Here is a 19,281-nt window from a genome sequence, read left to right on the forward strand (position 1 = left end):
AAACTTTCCATGCTCATGGATTGGAAGAACAAATATAGTGAAGATGTCAAAGCTACCTAGAGCAATCCACACATTCAGTGCAATCCCTATCAAAATATCATCCACTTTTTTCAAAGAAATGGAACAAATAATCCTAAAATTTGTATGGAACCAGAAAAGACCCTGAATAGCCAGAGGAATGTTGAAAAAGAAAAGCAAAGCTGGGTGCATCACGTTGCCCGATTTCAAGCTCTATTACAAAGCTGTCATCATCAAGACAGTATGGTACTGGCACAAAAACAGACACATAGATCAATGGAACAGAACAGAGAGCCCAGAAATGGACCCTCAACTCTATGGTCAACTCATCTTCAACAAAGCAGGAAAGAAACACAGTCTCTTCAACAAATGGTGTTGGGAAAATTGGACAGCCACATGCAGAAGAATGAAACTGGACCATTTCCTTACACCATACACAAAAATAGACTCAAAATGGTTGAAAGACCTAAATACGAGATAGGAGTCCATCAAAATCCTAAAGGAGAACACAGGCAGCAACCTCTTCAACCTCAGCCGCAGCAACTTTTCCTACAAACATCACCAAAGGCAAGGGAAGCAAGGGCAAAAATGAACTATTGGGCCTTCATCAAGATAAAAAGCTTTTGCACAGCAAAAGAAACACACACACACACACATTTTATTAGGAGCCTAATTAGTCTTTTGGGCTACTTTTTGATGGTGGTTATTTCCAAAATGGAAAATTTGGATAGAAAGACAAATTTTGTGAGATGGCCCTATCCTAAAAAGTAGACTACACAATAATGTGGTTAATAAACAAGTCACATACAAAACCTCAATGAGATAGCACCTCATACCAGTCAGAATGGCTAAAATTAACAAGTCAGGAAACGACAGATGTTGGCGGGGATGCGGAGAAAGGAGAACCCTCCTACACTGTTGGTGGGAATGCAAGCTGGTGCAGCCACTCTGGAAAACTGTATGGAGGTTCCTCAAAAAGTTGAAAATAGAGCTACCATATGATCCAGCAATTGCACTACTGGGTATTTACCCCAAAGATACAAAAGTAGGGATCCGAAGGGGTACGTGCACCCCAATGTTTAGAGCAGCAATGTCCACAATGGCCAAACTGTGGAAAGAGCCAAGATGTCCATCAGCAGATGAATGGATAAAGAAGAAGTGGTATATATATACAATTGAATATTATGCAGCCATCAAAAGGAATGAGATCTTGCCATTTGCAATGACGTGGATGGAACTGGAGGGTATTATGTTGAGTGAAATAAGTCAAACAGAGAAAGACATGTATCATATGATCTCACTGATATGAGGAATTCTTAATCGCAGGAAACAAACTGAGTGTTGTTGGAGTGGGGGTTGGGGTGGGAGGGATGGGGTGACTGGGTGATAGACACTGGGGAGGGTATGTGCTCTGGTAAGCGCTGTGAATTGTGCAAGACTGTTGAATCTCAGATCTGTACCTCTGAAACAAATAATGCAATATATGTTAAGAAAAAAAAAAGAAGAAGAAGAAGGTAGCAGGAGGGGAAGAATGAAGAAGGGGGGAATCGGAGGGGTGGACGAACCATGAGAGACGATGGACTCTGAAAAACAAACTGAGGGTTATAGAGGGGAGGGGGGTGGGAGGATGGGTTGGCCTGGTGGTGGGTATTGAGGAGGGCATGTTCTGCATGGAGCACTGGGTGTTATGCACAAACAATGAATCATGGAACACTTCATCCAGAACTAATGATGTAATGTATGGGGATTAACATAAGAATAAAAAAAAAGAAAAAAATAAACAAGTCACATACTAAATAAAAATTACTGTGTCTGTTTTACTAATGCTTTGTAATATAAGATCTCCTAATCCTGGGTTCTATAAGGTAGTCAAGAACTTTATTTTTTTTTAAAGTTTTGAATAAAAATTTATCAATGACAAAACTACAATGACTACAGAAAAGACATATCTTTTCATTCTATCTAAAAGTATAGTAGTTTTATATATATATATTTTTTAAATTGGCCACATAAATTCATCAAATAAAAACACTTTAAGGTCTGACAAACCTGAATTTGAAACCCAGATTATCTCTGGCTCATTGTTTCCTGAGGTCAAATGGCTACATTTGCCTGATCTTTGGGTTTTTCATATGCATAGCAGAAATTGATAGTATCTACCTTAAATATCTTTTATGAGATTCAAATAAGAATATTTAGCCCATTTCCTGGTAGTTAGAATCACAGTTAATTATTAGTTAATAAATTTCATATATTTGGCATAGAAGCTAATCTATTATTTTTAATTCTATATAGGAAACTATTCATTAACCCTTTTTAGATATTGCACTTAGTTTTGATTATCTCATTCTCTAAAACGTGGGGGGGGGGGGGAAGTGTGCTTTTGAACCTAGAGAATAAACAGGTAAAAGTATGTTAGTTTTATACAATTGCTGTGCTTTATCTGAGAAATTTCGGGAGAGGATTTTAACAATTCTTTTAGATGTCTAATGTAAATGAAAAAAAAGAGTTTATCAATTAAATTGGAAGAAACAACAATAGCATATGAGAAAAAAATGCTTTGGCATTACTTAGGAATTCATTCCTAAGGGTACTTTTCTGTTTAATATGGTTATATATCTACCTTCCTGAAATTAGCTGCTATATTAACAAATAATTTGATGAGAGACTTTTCTGATCTGGAGATGTCAAATTAGCTGACTAATTTTCTGACACCAAGTCTAAAAGAATTTAGATGTTACATTAATATGAATATAAATTTTATATTAATAGCATTCCTAGATATTTCTCATGGTATTCCTATTGGGTGGGATGTGTGTGTGTATGTGGATGTGTGTATGTGTGTGATATAATCTAGCATCTATGTATATACGTGTGTGTGTATATATATACACACATATATATATAACACACATATTCTCTCTCTATATATATTCACAGATACATGTATAAATACTACATATAAGTTTAAATAAGGTATATAGTCATATACATAGTCTCTCCGAGAATGAAAATACAAGACTATATAAGACTAGTTTATCCCATTCCATGAAGAAATAGTGCTCTGTACCTATGTAGGAAGATGGTTTTCTATTCAATTGCAACTATTTTATTCTTAGAAAAACAGTCTAACAAGACAGTATGTAACCAAAGTTTGAGTGCCACTGATTATGTATTTCTAAATATTTATTAATATCTGATGTTCACAAGATGCAAAGAGAAATATTCACTTTCTCATGAGAGAAAATTATAATATGGTAAGATAACATGTCTGCATTTCAACATCCGAGTGCATTTTGCTTTATAATCTATCTATTCTGATTAATTTAGTAAAAATATGAAAAATTTAAATCTTCAGTAGGTTATCCAGTTCAATGTCTTTTGACTAAATGAAAAATATTTTGGCCAGACATCCTCTCCATACTCTATTACCTATTCAAAAGATCCACTTAAGTACTACTCATTCCTTAGCTACAAGAAGACTGGGTAGAAAACTCAAACTGATTATTTCACCTAAGTTTATGAAAACTAATCAATCAATTTACCCAAACACATTATTTCAGTAAGACAACATAATGGTTTCTATAATAAAGGTTGTATAGTTTAGTAATAAGGGCTAAGCTTTCATTTTAATGTGACTTTAATTAAAAATTTTTAAAAAGCACTTTAAAAAAGCATTGTCCATCCAAGAGATAGCATTGAACAATTATATGTCAATGGAACTGTCTAGAACACCAGGCATATTTCCTCATGAAATATAGGAGTACGTTCCACACAGTCCTATCAGAGGCATGTGCTCAATTGTATATGATTGTGATACATTGTTCCTTTCAATATTTATTTAACATTTTTATATGGAAGGAGACTAACAAAATGCGTCCTTATAGAGAAATGAAAAAGGAAAATAATATAAAATGTGTGGGAGGTACATGTAATCACAATTAAATAGTGATTTAATCCTTACAGGAATTTTATGAAGAAAGCATTTATCTTTTTTTTTAATTTTATTATGTTATGTTAGTCACCATACAATACATCATTAGTTTTTGATGTAGTGATCCACGATCCATTGTTTTCGTATAACACCCAGTGCTCCATGCAGTACATGCCCTCCTTAATACCCATCACTGGGCTAACCAATCCCCCCGCCCCCCTCCCCTCTAAAACCCTGATTGTTTCTCAGGTCCATAGTCTCTCATGGTTCATCTCTCCCTCCAATCCCCCCCCCACCTATTTTTCCCTTCCTTCTCCTAATGTCCTCCATGTTATTCCTTATGTTCCACAAATAAGTGAAACCATATGATAATTGACTTTCTCTGCTTGACTTATTTCACTTAGCATAATTTCCAGTCCCATCCATGTTGATGTAGAAGTTGGGTATTCATCTTTTCTGATGGCTGAGTAATATTCCATTGTATATATGGACCACATCTTCTTTATCCATTTATCCGTTGAAGGGCATCTCAGCTCTTTCCACAGTTCGGCTATTGCGGACATTGCTGCTATGAACATTGGGGTGCATATGGCCCTTCTTTTCACTACATCTGTGTCTTTGGGGTAAATACCCAGGAGTGCAATTGCTGGATCATAGGGTAGCTCTATTTTTAAATTTTTGAGGAACCTCCACACTGTTTTCCAAAGTGGCTGTACCAACTTGCTTTCCCAACAACAGTGTAAGAGGGTTCCCCTTTCTCCACAACCTCTCCAACATTTGTTGTTTCTTTCCCTGTCCGTTTTTGCCATTCTAACTGGTGTAAGGTGGTATCTCAGCATGGTTTTGATTTGGATTTCCCTGATGGCTAATGATGATGAACATTTTTTCATGTGCCTGTTAGCCATTTGTATGTCTTCTTCAGAGAAGTATCTGTTCATCTCTTCTGCCCACCTTTTGACTTGTTTGTTTTTTGGGTGTTGAGTTTGAGAAGTTCTTTGTAGATTTTGGATACCAGCCCTTTATCTGTAGTGTCATTTGCAAATATCTTCTCCCATTCTGTGGGTTGCCTCTTTGTTTTGTTGACTGTTTCCTTTGCTGTGCAGAAGCTTTTTATCTTGATGAACTCCCAAAAGGTCATTTTTGCTTTTGTTTCACTAGCTTTTGGAGATGTATCCTGAAAGAAGTTGCTGTGCTGATGTCAAAGAGGTTACTGCCTATGTTCTCCTCTAGGATTTTAATGGATTCCTGTCTCACATTGAGGTCTTTCATCCACTTTTAGTTTATCTTTGTGAATGGTGTTAGAGAATGGTCAAGTTTCATTCTTCTGCATGTGGCTGTCCAATTTTCCCAGCACCATTTATTGAAGAGACTGTCTTTTTTCCATTGCATGTTTTTTCCTGCTTTGTCAAAGATTATTTGACCATAGAGTTGAGGGTCCATATCTGGGTTCTCTATTCTGTTCCATTGGTCTATATGTCTGTTTTTGTGCCAGTACCATGCTGTCTTGGTGATCACAGCTTTGTAATATAGCTTGAAATCGGGCAATGTGATGTTTTTCTTTTTTTTCTTTGTTTTTCTTTTTCAACATTTCCTTGGCAATTCAGGGTCTTTTCTGATTCCATAAAAATTTTAGGATTGTTTGTTCCAGCACTTTGAAAAATGTCATTGGAATTTTGATCGGGATGGCATTGAAGGTATAGATTGCTCTGGGTAGCATAGACATTTTAACAATGTTTATTCTTCCGATCCATGAGCATGGAATCTTTTTCCATCTTTCTGTGTCTTCTTCAATTTCTTTCATGAGTGTTTTGTAGTTCTTAGAGTATAGATACTTTACCTCTTTGGTTAGGTTTATTCCGAGGTATCTTATGGTTTTTGGTGCTATTGTAAATGGAATTGTTTCTCTAATTTCTCTTTCTACAGTTGCGTTGTTAGTGTATAAGAAAGCAACTGATTTCTGTGCATTGATTTTGTATCCTGCCACATTACTGAATTGCTGCATGAGTTCTAGTAATTTGGGGGTGGAGTCTTTTGGGTTTTCCACATAAAGTATCATGCCGTCTGTGAAAAGAGAGAGTTTGACTTCTTCTTTGCCAATTTGAATACCTTTTATTTCTTTTTGTTGCCTGATTGCTGTTGCTAGGACTTCTAGTACTATGTTGAACAACAGTGGTGAGAGTGGGCACCCTTGACGTGTTCCTGATCTTAAGGGAAAGGCTCTCAGCTTTTCCCCATTGAGGATGATATTCGCTGTGGTTTTTTTTTTTTTTTTTTAAAGATTTTATTTATTTGAGAGCGAGAATGAGAGACAGCATGAGAGGGAGGAGGGTCAGAGGGAGAAGCAGACTCCCTGCCGAGCAGGGAGCCCAATGTGGGACTCGATCCTGGGACTCCAGGATCATGACCTGAGCCGAAGGCAGTCGCTTAACCAACTGAGCCACCCAGGCGCCCTTCGCTGTGGGTTTTTCATAGATGGATTTTATGAGCTTGAGGAATGTTCCCTCTATCCTTATACTCTGGAGAGTTTTAATCAGGAAAGGATGTTGTACTTTGTCAAATGCTTTTTCTGCATCAGTTGAGAGGACCATATGGTTCTCCTCTCTCCTCTTATTAATGTGTTCTATCACATTGATTGATTTGCGAATGTTGAACCACCCTTGCATCCCGGGGATAAATCCCACTTGGTCGTGGTTGATGATCCTTTTAATGTATTGTTGGATCCTATTAGCTAGGATTTTGTTGAGGATTTTGGAATCCATATTCATCAGGGATATCAGTCTGAAATTCTCCTTTTTGATGGGGTCTTTGCCTGGTTTGGGGATTAAGGTAATGCTGGCCTCATAGAAGGAGTTTGGAAGTTTTCCTTCTGTTTCTATTTTTTGCAACAGCTTCAGTAGAATAGGAATTATTTCTTCTTTGAATGCTTGGTAGAATTCCCCAGGGAATCCATCAGGCCTGGACTCTTGTTTTTTGGGAGGTTTTTGATCACTGCTTCAATCTCGTTGCTGGTTATTGGCCTATTCACGTTGTCAATTTCTTCCTGTTTCAGTCTTGGCAGCTTATAGGTTTCCAGGAAGGCCTCCATTTCATCCAGATTGCTCAGTTTATTGGCATATAGTTGTTGATAATAATTTCTAATAATTGTTTCTATTTCCTTGGTGTTAGTCGTGATCTCTCCCCTTCCATTCATAAATTTATTAATCTGGGTCCTTTCTCTTTTCTTTTGGATAAGTCTGGCCAGTGGTTTATCAATCTTATTAATTCTTTCAAAGAACCAACTTCTAGTTTCACTGATCTGATCTACTGTGCTTCTGGTTTCTAATTCATTGATTTCTGCTCTAATTTTAATTATTTCTCTTCTAATGCATGGCTTAGGCATCGTTTGTTGCTTTTTCTCTAGTTCTATAAGGTGTAGAATTAGTTGGTGAATTCAGGATTTTTCTATTTTTTTGAGTGAGGCTTGGATGCCTATGTATTTCCCCCTTAGGACCGCCTTTGCAGTATCCCATAGGTTTTGGACCGATGTGTTTTTGTTCTCATTGATTTCTATGAATTGTTTAAGTTATTCTTTGATTTCTTGGTTGACCCAAACATTCTTGAGCAGAGTGGTCTTTAGCTTCCAAGGGTTTGAATTTCTGCCAAATTTTTTCTTGTGATTGAGTTCCAGTTTTAGAGCATTGTGGTCTGAGAATATGCAGGGAATAATCTCAGTCTTTTGGTATCAGTTGAGACCTGATTTGTGACCCAGTATATGGTCTATTCTGGAGAAAGTTCCATGTGCGCTCGAGAAGAATGAGTATTCTGTCGTTTTAGGGTGGAATGTTCTGTAAATATCTATGAGGTCCATCTGGTCCAATGTATCATTCAAAGCTCTTGTTTCCTTGTTGATTTTCTGCTTAGATGATCTGTCCATTGCTGATAGTGGAGTATTGAGGTCTCCTACAATTAACGTATTGTTATCAATATGACTCTTTATTTTGGTTAACAGTTGGCTTATTTAGATGGCTGCTCCCATGTTGGGGGCATAGATATTTACAATTGTTAGATCTTCTTGTTGGATAGACCCTTTAAGAATGATATAGTGTCCTTCTGTGTCTCTTATTACAGACTTTAGTTTAAAATCTAATTTGTCTGATATAAGGATTGCTACCCCAGCTTTCTTTTGAGGTCCGCTGGCATGGAAGATGGATCTCCATCCCTTCACTTTCAGTCTGGATGTATCTTTAGGTTCAAAATGAGTCTCTCGTAGCCAGTATATGGATGGGTCCTCTCTTTTTATCCAATCTGCAACCCTGTGCCGTTTTATGGGAGCGTTTAGGCCATTCACGTTGAGAGTGATTATTGAAAGATATGAATAAATTGTCATCATGTTGCCTGTGAAATCATTGTTTTTATAGATTGTCCCTGTAAATTTCTGTTGTATATCACTCTTGGGGTCTTTCTCCTTTTATAGAACCCCCCTTAATATTTCTTGCAGGGCCGGCTTAGTGGTCACATATTCTTTCAGCTTCTGCTGGTCGTGGAAGCTCTGCATCTCTCCATCCATTCTAAATGAAAGCCTTGCCAGATAAAGTATTCTTGGCTGTATGTTCTTCTCATTTAGTACCCTGGATATGTCTTGCCAGGCCTTTCTGGCTTTCCAGGTCTCTTTGGCTAGGTCTGACGTTATTCTGATGTTCCTCCCTCTGTACGTAAGGAATCTCTTCCCCCTAACTGCCCTTAAGATGGTTTCCTTGGTTCTAAGATTTGCAAGTTTTACTATTACATGCCAGGGTGTTGGCCTGTTTTCCTTGATCTTGGGAGGGGTCTTTTCTGCCTCTAGGACTCGAATGTTTGTTTCATTCCCCAGATTAGGGAAGTTCTCAGCTACAATTTGCTCAAATACATCTTCTAGTCCTCTCTCTCTCTCCACTCCCTCCGGGATTCCAATGATTCTGACATTGGAATGCTTCATGATGTCACTTATTTCTCTGATTCTATTTTCATGGGTTCTGAGTTGTTTTTCCCTGGCCTCCTCTTTTCCCTTTTTATCTATTATACTGTCTTCCAGATCGCTTATTCTCTCTTCTGTCTCAGTTACCCTAGCTGTTAGATTATCTAGATTGGATTGGATCTCATTGATAGCATTTTTAAATTCTGCCAATTCCCCTTTTATTTCTGCCCTTAGAGACTCTATGTTGCCATTAATTGATTTCTCCATTCTAGCCATTGTCTTCACAATTGCTAGCCTGAATTCCATCTCCGACATCTTGGTTATATCTGCATCCATTTGTAAATACACAGCATAAGTCATGATCTCTGAGTCTTTTCTATTTTGGGGGCTCCTCCTCCTAGTCATTCTGTTGATGGGTGTTTGAGGGAATGTATAGAGTCCAAATTATCGACCAGAACCCAAGCAAGATGCACCTGTTTTCTTGGGACCTTAGTGTTGCTGGCCTCTTGTTTTCCCAGCCTGTCTTCTGCGGGAGGGGCCTGCCACACTGTTACTCAGGCAACCCTGTTTGGGCGGAGTTGCCCTGCGCCCCTGTGGCGGGGGATGGGCTCAGTGGGAATCAGTCTTTGGGGCTTTTGTTCTCTGGCGCCTTTCCCTGGCGGCTTTCCGCGTCTCTTCCGCCAGTCAGAGCAGAAGAGACCGTTTCCAACCCTCTGCCTCAGAGCAGAGAGACCGCAGTCTGTTCTGCAGTGAGCTCTCCAGGCCACACCGTCTCCGTTTCTGTCCGTGCTGCTATAAACTGCAGCGTCCTGGGTTGTGCGCCCCTCCGCAGCACCCCCAGACCTGCCTCCAGGTCGGGCACGTCTCTGCCCTTTGTGCTTCTAAAACCACCAGCTGCTCCCAGTTCACGCACACGTGACTCCTCTGCTCCGGGTTTCGGTCTCGGAGGCTGCAGTTCACTTGCGCGCGACTCCAGCGCACCAGGTTTCGGTCCGAGCGGCTGCAGTTCGCGTGGGTGCGACCCTGCCACTCTAGGTTTCCACCCCGGGGGCTGCCCTAAAGTCCTTTCCCTGATGCTACCGGTCTGCGAGTCTGTGCCCTGTCTGCAGCGCGGGAGGCTGTCACTCACTGGTGGTGTAGGATCCCCACGGCCAGGCACCCTCCCGCTGCCGTTTATCCTCCGATATCTGCCCGCAGAATCACGGCTCTCCGCTTCGTACCTCAAAACCAACCGCCTGTGATATTGTTTGTAGAGATCCAGATCTTCTTACATCTCAGGCTGGTTTCGTGGGTGCTCAGAGTGGTCTGGTAGATATCCAGCTCAATTCCGGGGACCAGCTGTAATAGGGTTCCCTGCTCCTCCGCCATCTTTCCCCCCTTCCCAAGGAAACACATTCTTGTGTAATCCTCTCCTTTCAAAATTAGCTATATTCAGTCCACGTTGTATGTCACCCACAAGAAATTGGACAGAAATGTTCATCACTCAGAGCTGTTTCTCAGACTGAAGGACGCACCCAGATAGCATCATTGGCACTGGCAGTGTGCAGTTCAAGGGCCATTTCTTATCTTTATTAAATCTTTTATAATATGTCTAAAGTTTCAGAAGAAAAAGTGTTGGAACCTGGATTTGAGCCCAAGACCATTTTACAGTAAGTCAGGTATTTCTTATCTCACATGCTGCATTTAATTCATCAACTTTCTAAAACCACTAGAAGTTTGAAGAAAATGAAGATTCTGAAAACATCATGGAATTTGGCTAGAAGGAGTTCAGCAATGATATTCAAGATTAACAATTTCTAAAGAGAATGGAAATAGGAAAAGGGATTGTATACTGATTACTGTAATAAAATCCAGTAAACCAATGATTATGAAATTAGAGGGTACAACAATCAGGAAAGGAAAATCCTACAGGAAATGAGAAGAGTTGTTCTTTTTCAGGGTCTTGCCCCCAGTTCGGGGTAGACTCTCCATAATGGTTGGGGAAGGGAGGGGGTAAGGAGCAGGATGGACATGAATGTAATAGAAAATATTAGCATTTTATCTATCTAGACAGTTGTCACTATTCTTCATCACTTGTCCAAAAATACAGCTTATACCACTTCAAATAATTTCACTTTTATTCTTTCTAAAGATTTTATCTTTCATTATCTATTGAAATTTCTCATTCTATATACTTCCATTATTTTATAAAATTGCATTTGTATCCCAATGAGGCAATTTTAATACAGTAGGAAAAAAAAACAAGCACTTCAATGAGATAGTTTGCTTTTAAGATCTCTGATTTAGCTGAAATATCTTTTAAAAAAATCTCTTACTACTAGATAACTTTCTATTGACAAAATATGCATTGAAAAACTCAGGATATTATTTTTTCATCCTAAATTTATTGAAATGTATGCTCATTAAACTTTCACAAGAATATCTCCATAAATAAAAGGAACAGTGACTATTTAGATTCATAACAAAAGTCGACCACATAATTTACTAAGCTGTTTTCTTTGTTTAATACCTAAATTCTGAGTCATGCAATTTGTAGATGGCCTAATAAATATTAATAACTCATGTAGATAAAATATACAATAACATTACCTGATTTTAATAAGACGTGAATATCATGGTAGATTATTTCCCTCTCATAACATCTAAAATAATTAAACGTTCCTTAAATGGACATGACACTAATCAGATAAATATACTAATACATTTTTTACAATACTCTTTTCATAGTACGACTTATTTTAAAATATTTTCACATAATACTTCTTTCCCATGAAAAGTTTTTCTCACTGCTCACAATACTTAATCTTTAAAACATAAAGTGGATCTTTTTCTTTTTTACTTTAAATAACTGTCTTCTTCAGTCTTCTTTAAATAACATGAAGATAACATGAAAAAGGAAGCATTTGGAGAAATCCTTGAACTTCACTCAAACAGAATGCCCAGTTACTTGCTTAGGCTATTTTCAATAATACATAATAAATGTTTATTGTAACAAAATCTAAGATTTGATTGACTTTGGAGTGACTAGACACCTTTTATCATAAAACTTAAGCGACACTGTCAAAATAAAAACTTTTGTAAATACTGTGAAGTATTAGTGTAGGTAAAACTCAGAAGAAATTTTATATGGTTTTTAATACCTTGTTGCTTTCGTGGATCATAAATCTGAAGCCCAAACAGGGGTGGTCTTTCACGCCTCAGTAATGTCACCTCGTTTGTTATCAAATCTAGTTGAAAAATGGAACCATTCATATAATCAGTCCAGAACACATAATTCCCATGATGCGACAGTCCAAAAGGATGGTTCAACTCTTTCCCACTGTAAACAATCTGTAAAATATAAACACATTGTAAAAAATCAGAACTGACCTTTAAAACATAACTAAATATTTAGAGAAAATGATATTCAAGTAAGTATAACAGATAATGATGTAACTAATATCTTAACTCATTTTCTTTCAGTATATTTGAAAAATGGATTTCACAATGTGAGCATATTTTTCTGCTTTTAGGACATGTTATTTGAAGGAGATATTTGTATTTCATCCATTTAAATCCTCTCCTATATGACATTAATCATATGGTCAAGAAATACAAACATTAAAATGACTTTGCCTGACACTCTTTCCTGCTCTTTTCTTTATGATATTCCAGTATCATAACCTGGAATAGAAATTGATCTGAGCAATTAGTGTCATTATGTGTATTGTGATATTGCTTATCCAACAGCCAAGGAATAAAACATGGTCTTACAACTTTGGGAGTGTAAAGGATTCTCCTACTTAATTGGGCCAATGCAAATTGAAGAAATCTAGGAAATGACAGGGAGGGAGGTCAAGTTTTTAATTTTGAACATAGAAACATTTATTAGTACTAAGTAGATAAACAAGACTCACTGGCTAATTTCAGTTCTGGTTTTCTTAGTATATTCTTTACATTCTAGTTGTATTTTGTTTTTGTTTAACTGGAACAAACGTGTGGTAAGTGCTGTTTCACATGGAGGGTGGTAGAAGAGGAATCAGGAATCACACCTCCAATAATAATACCTTTTCACGGTTCACCATTTATAAAATGATATTGTGTACAATATGAAAAAGTATTTTGTATTCACTCTATTTAATATCAAAGAATTGAAGAAGTTATCTAAATAACGTGGACTTAGAAATTCAAATTTTGCTCCTTTTATCTGAATTCTTCATGTCACATATTCATATATTGAATAATTAAGATAGTTTTTTACCTTTATTTTCTCACCTACATGAAGGCTAAAATATACTAGCCATTACAATGTTATCTATGTGGTGTACATATCAATATCTTTATTTTATTTATTTATTTTTTTATTTGACAGAGAGAGAGTACAATCACAGGGAATGGCAGGCAGAGGCAGAGGGAGAGGGAGAAGCAGGCTTCCTGCTCAGCAGGGAGCCCGATGTGGGGCTCGATCCCAGGACCCTGGGATCACGACCTGAGCTGAAGGCAGCCGCTTAACCATCTGAGCCACCCAGGTGCCCCATATCAAAAGCCTTAAAGGAATCATACACATTTATTTGGCACCTGTTAAATATGTGACATTAGGTTAAATGCCAATCAATTTTACTATTGGGGGAAAGATATTAAAAGCACGGTTAGAGTCAACCAATGATTGAAGTAATCTTAACTTCCTACTGTACTGTTTATTTCTCAAACAGAATTCATAATGAGTAAGCTTGGCCAACTGTGCAGTCTTTCTTTCCAAAAAGAAGGAGTATAGTATCAATGGAAGCATTTTGATAATTTCTAACATTCCATTTTCTATTACTTAACTAAACAGTTGAAGTCAGTTCATAAAGTTATATGCACTCAGGTTATTATAACATAAAATGTAGAGGTGATGTTTTGTTAACAAGGCCTCTGTTGGCACACAGTCAACTCCATCCTCCATGTTACTCAAGAATTTCAAAATCGTTTTGCAATGATCCTACCCAAAGAGGCAAGAGGAAGTTGATATTTATTCATAGCAATAGGCTTGAAGTCCAGTTCATTTTTGTGTTTCAATTCCACTGTCATGAAGTTCTTTATTTAAATAAATGCACTATAATTACTTTTTCATAACATATAGGTTAAATTTCACCTGCAAATATTAAAGATATTTGAATAGAGTCGGGTCGCTTGGTCATAGCAAACTCATAAATGATGGAGAAAAACTGCATTTTAAAACAGCTCTGATATCCTGAGAGCTTCTTTTTAAAATCCCACAAATGCTGGCATACCACAGTGAGCTGATCCCGGTCTCCCGGAGGCAAGGGCCAGCTGCACTTCTTAATGCTCAGCCTCCTTTAGCCGCCCCACAGAGACTACTGGCAGCCATCTCAGAGGGGTAAAAATAAACTTGAAAGTATTTCTAACACAACACAACAACACTCTGTGAAGAAGCCTGTGAGTTAAAAAGCAGCAGTATTTGTCTTTTACCTTCCTGTGAGTTCCATTCAAAAACACTTTTTCAATATGATCATAATAGGCGTCACACCAGTATAATGTGTTGGTGCGAAAGTCCAGAGTTAAACCGTTTGGCCACAGCATCTTTGAAGTCACAAAAATCTGCCGATTGAAGCCATCCATCCAGGCCTTCTCGATCCTTCCCACGCTGTCATCTATTTCATCTTCCTCCCAGTCTGTCCAATACATCCAACTAAGACGTTACAAACAAGAGCGCACACGTGTTATTTCAACCAGCCACCATACAGAGGGACGCTTCTTTTGGTTGGGCACTGCTCTAAAATCTAATTACATTCTGATCTCTCCTCCTAGCTAAATGCTCATCGGCCAAAGCGAGGGGGCATCTGTGGAGTCCTAGGGGGGAAGTACAGATGTGTTCAGTGAAGCCAGTCCATTCAGACACATTACAGAAAATTCGCTATTTAGCCTAACACTAAGTGCCAAATATTGATTTTCTCTGGGGTTGATACCAAGTTTGGAAAGTGATTTTTGAGGCATTCCTGTTTTTAAATGTTGTCCACTTCAGAAAACAGATAATCGATGATGTGATTGAAAAGCAGATTGACTGACCTGAGAACTCACCCTGCTGTTAATGATCTACTCTAGGCTTTATTTAATCTCCGATGAATTATTAGTTTTTAAGACAGGCAACTGAATTGTCTTTGTACTAAAGGGTATGGTCATACTGGGTTTATTTGTCCAAGTCTAATTTGTCTTCCTCATGCAAATTATCTATGCTTTATGGCTGCTTATTGTTACCTCAAAACCCACAGAAGATGATTTAGCTGCACATAAGTTTAATAACATCAGGTTGACTGACCTTGAGATTTTGAGGTTTAATTTCTATCTCAAACAAAAGCTTCTGCCTTTAAAAACAAGTCTTTTGTGTAAGCTCTAACAGGGGGAGACGGAGCCTTCAGCTAATGTTCCAATTCCCTCATGAATAATGTTAAAACCCTCCAAAAGTGTTGCTCTAGGGTCATGTGAAAGTTCTGGAGTTATTAATTAAAGTGTAGGTTTTAATTCAGTCAACTCATATACAACTTTATGAAGCTCTAAAGCTTTTCTACGCTGCTGATCTTAGAAATGCCCTTTGCCTCCCACATTTTGTGGACCCTAAAGAATTTCTGAGGTAATTTGGGAAAAATCTGTATCCATGACTAAAAAAACCCTACTGCGATCTAAACAGGAAGATTTGGGACAACTGAGGATGTAACACACCATCCATTATTTTATGCCAGTTTAGCTGTTTAAAAACTCCCTTAACAGTTTAAAATTATGTTGATATGTCTTTTTAGACCTGAGGAAATATATGGGGATTGGTGAGTTTTATTAAGTCAAAATACATTCTTATCCTAGAAATAAACATGGAAATATGTTTATCTTGCATCCAGCATGTTCTTCAAGTGGTCTTAATTATTGGAAAAAATTAGGAACAAACGGGATAGTCATTTCATTTCCTCTAGTCCTATGTTACTTAGATATAACTAGTTGACTTCAACTGTATAAATCAACTATGTAAAAGAGAAATATACAACTTTTTATCTCTATTAATACTTCATGAAATCTTAAATATGGTTAGTCAATGCAGTTTTATTGTTGTTGCTAATTTACAACTTGTTAAAATTGCAATTATCTTCCCCTGTAGGTTTCTTTTAACCACAGTAACACTTTTTTTTTTCCTTTGATTCTCCAACCCAAATTGCATATACCTGCAGACACATACATAAGGGGTAATTGTGGCGAATCCAAGCATAATTTATATTGTTTTGCTATTTAAAGAAATCATTGTTTGTGATCTGATCCATTTCTAAGATTATTTTTATTCAAACAGAATATAAGAAAAAATTTAAACAAGGGTGCCAATCTAACAGAGGCTAGGTATGTGATTATCATCTTCCAATTTCATTATGTGATGAAAAGTTATATTGTGGAAGCCTTATAATCAATATGAAATGTGATGATTCCTAAACACAGAAAATAGGAAATATAACCTATAAAGTAAGTACAAACTAATATAAATCCTTTTATATGTGAGACTCAGGTATTCATTAACTAAATACTAAGTTAAGTGAGCCTTCTGCTAATATGGAAAGAAAAATTTCACCTCTATTTTTCAAGTCCTGTTCAAATACAATTATTTGATGAAATCTATTTCTACTCTTTCTGTCAAAATAAACTCTTTCCTTTATTTCCTAGTGACATTTCTTTTTAGTTTTTTAAATAATATTTATTGAATTTGTGCCTTGTATTATATTCAATGGTGTTACATGTCTGATGGTTTCGATCAAAAATTAAAATAATTAAGGGCAGGGATTATTTCTTACTTGTATTTGTACCCTATAGCACTAAGCTTGCTTTTGTTGATATTGATCATACCCCCAAATTAAATTGTATTATGTGGTGGTCAATCCTAGACATATTGAAATCCTTAAGCACTTCTCTGCCATGAAAATAACATACATTTTATTGTTAAAAAAAAACTCGATTTAGTGCTAACATAAGAGCTATGTTAACTAAAGGGTGTGCCACTATTAATTGAGGTAGGGATAGTGGAGATCATGTTTGGGGGGAAATATGCTCTCAGCTTTGGGCATGTTTACTACAGATGATATTTTGAGAAGTCAGAACTGGAGACGCAGGTTTCTAAGTTACTAATATAAATTATGAAGTGAGAAATTATTGGAAAGGAGGGAATTCATCTGTATCTATCAGCTTGAGAAATAGTGCCATCATGACCAAGTCCCCCTACAGCTTTATCCCCATTTCTACAACTGTTAAGGCCTGCCGATTCCATTCTTTCAATCCCCACTTTTCTATTTCTATTATAAATGCTATAGTCTGTCTTTTATCCCTTTTCAAAGGGATCTTCTAACAAATTGTTCCCATACAACTATCATATTTCTATGACTTGTCTTCCTAAGTCATGAATTGAAAAATGTGACTTTTATTCTCAAAACCTTCCAATTACTGTCATCAGAAAAAAAAAAAAAATCCCGTCTTTTAATCCCAACATCGAAGACTTCTGCATATTTCTAGTTTCATCTCCTACTATGTTCCTTCACATGCCCTCTGCTCTAGCCTTAGTGAACTCATCTCATCTCAAAACTGCCATTAACATCCCTGCCTCTAAACACATACTTATAATGTCTAGTCAGTACAGTGACTAACCTTATGACTGCACATCCTAAGCCGCAGAGACCAAATCTACTCATTTGGAAATCCTTTTCATTCTCTAAAGCTCAATTCTGAATTGAAAAACCACAATGATTTTCTGAAGAGCATTATTTCATTCTATTTTATTTGATAGGTATTTGATAAGCACACCAGATTATAAACTCCTTGAAGGCAATTACTGTCTTACTAATTTCTATTGCTCTATATGGCAGTTAATCAAGAATATGTTTTAATAAAGAAATAAATGAACAAATTCTTTACTGATTTTGTAATTGTTTATGAAACTTTGGATAAAGCATATCTCTGAAATGAGTAATTTTTATTAATTGGCTATTTTATTTTATTTTATTTTAAAGATTTTATTTATTTATTTATTTTGAGAGAGAGAATGAGAGACAGAGAGCATGAGAGGGAGGAGGGTCAGAGGGAGAAGCAGACTCCCTGCCGAGCAGGGAGCCCGACGCGGGACTCGATCCAGGGACTCCAGGATCATGACCTGAGCTGAAGGCAGTCGCTTAACCAACTGAGCCACCCAGGTGCCCTTAATTGGCTATTTTAGTAGAAAAACCCTGTAATTCTCTCTTCCTGTATACAGCTACAAATAGGTATGATGGTAGGAAAAAATGTAAATAAATCAAGTTTCTTATTTTTAACGTTTTGTGCAAAGTTATATTGTGCTTATTTTAAATGGACTTTTCCAAATTAAAGTTTCTTCTTCTTTTTTAAAAATTATATTATGGTCAAACAATTATTTGGACAACTAAATTCACATGATTCCACTTCTTTCTTCCAATCCATTCTCCACAGAACAGGTTAGAGTTTTTAAAATTCTTACTTCCCTATTTTATCCTTGCACTGAAGACAAAGTACAAAGCTCTCATCCTGGCAGACAAGGTCCTGCTTCCTTTCCCACTGCATCTTCATCACTTCTGCCCTTGCTATCAACAGTCCAGCTCTACTGCCCTCATCTCGGTTCCTCTGATAGTCAAGCTTTTACCCAACTTAAGATCTTCAAATGTATGCTTTTCTTGATCTGAAGTACTCTTTCCCTCACTCTCCATTGCTGATTCCTTTTCTATGTTAAGTCTTGGTTTGAGTGATACCTCCTTGGAGAGGCCTTTCAGCAAACCTATTAAAATCCGTCTACCTGTTAGTCTCCATTATGTCATCCTGTTTGTTCTCCTGCTTCATTCTGGTCTGTAGAAACTTCATTAGTTGCTTATTTGGTACTTATTTCTTGTTCTATCTGCCTATCCTGCACCTTGCAGATAACAGAAGATGCTTCACAAGGTTTAAGGCTATGCCTGTTTTGTTAACTACTGTATACCTAGTGCAGAATTCTGGATATGGTATATTGCTAGGGAAAAATTTGTGTGTATGAAAATATATGTGTGTGTGTGTATGTGTATGCAAATAAATATATGTGTATGTATGTGTATATATACATACACATATATTTATGTGTATGTATATATTCATATATACACATACATACACACATATGTGTTTTTCAGATTGGTGCATACTAGAAAATAGAAAATGTCTAGTGGAAAAGATTTAAGATTATTCATAGCAACAGAGGCAAATATAGGGTCAGCTAGTAGATATTACAGAGATGCAGATATTGCCTTAATGAAAAGGAAAAAAAAAGTCAATTAAAATCATCCCCAAATACTATAAACTATGTGAATGTTATAGGTTTCAAATCCAAGTTGGATGCCTGCCTATTAGGGCAGTGTTG

At 36.9% G+C, this 19,281-nt stretch overlaps 1 protein-coding gene across 1 annotated transcript in view; it reads right to left on the bottom strand.

Moving 5' to 3' along the window:
• Positions 1-19,281, bottom strand: part of LRP1B (LDL receptor related protein 1B) — a 1,839,752-nt gene that overhangs the window by 716,849 nt on the left and 1,103,622 nt on the right. Inside the window, exons 13-14 of the mRNA XM_045868938.3 lie at positions 14,337-14,556; positions 12,026-12,215 (exon numbers count right to left, since the gene is read on the bottom strand). Of these exons, the coding sequence (XP_045724894.2) occupies positions 12,026-12,215; positions 14,337-14,556 (410 nt within the window). The remainder of the gene's footprint in view (positions 1-12,025; positions 12,216-14,336; positions 14,557-19,281) is intronic.

Source organism: Mirounga angustirostris, unplaced genomic scaffold, assembly GCF_029215605.1.
Source record: "Mirounga angustirostris isolate CCGP_5_RB_7025 unplaced genomic scaffold, mMirAng1.0.hap1 SCAF_3, whole genome shotgun sequence".
NCBI lineage: Eukaryota > Metazoa > Chordata > Mammalia > Carnivora > Phocidae > Mirounga > Mirounga angustirostris.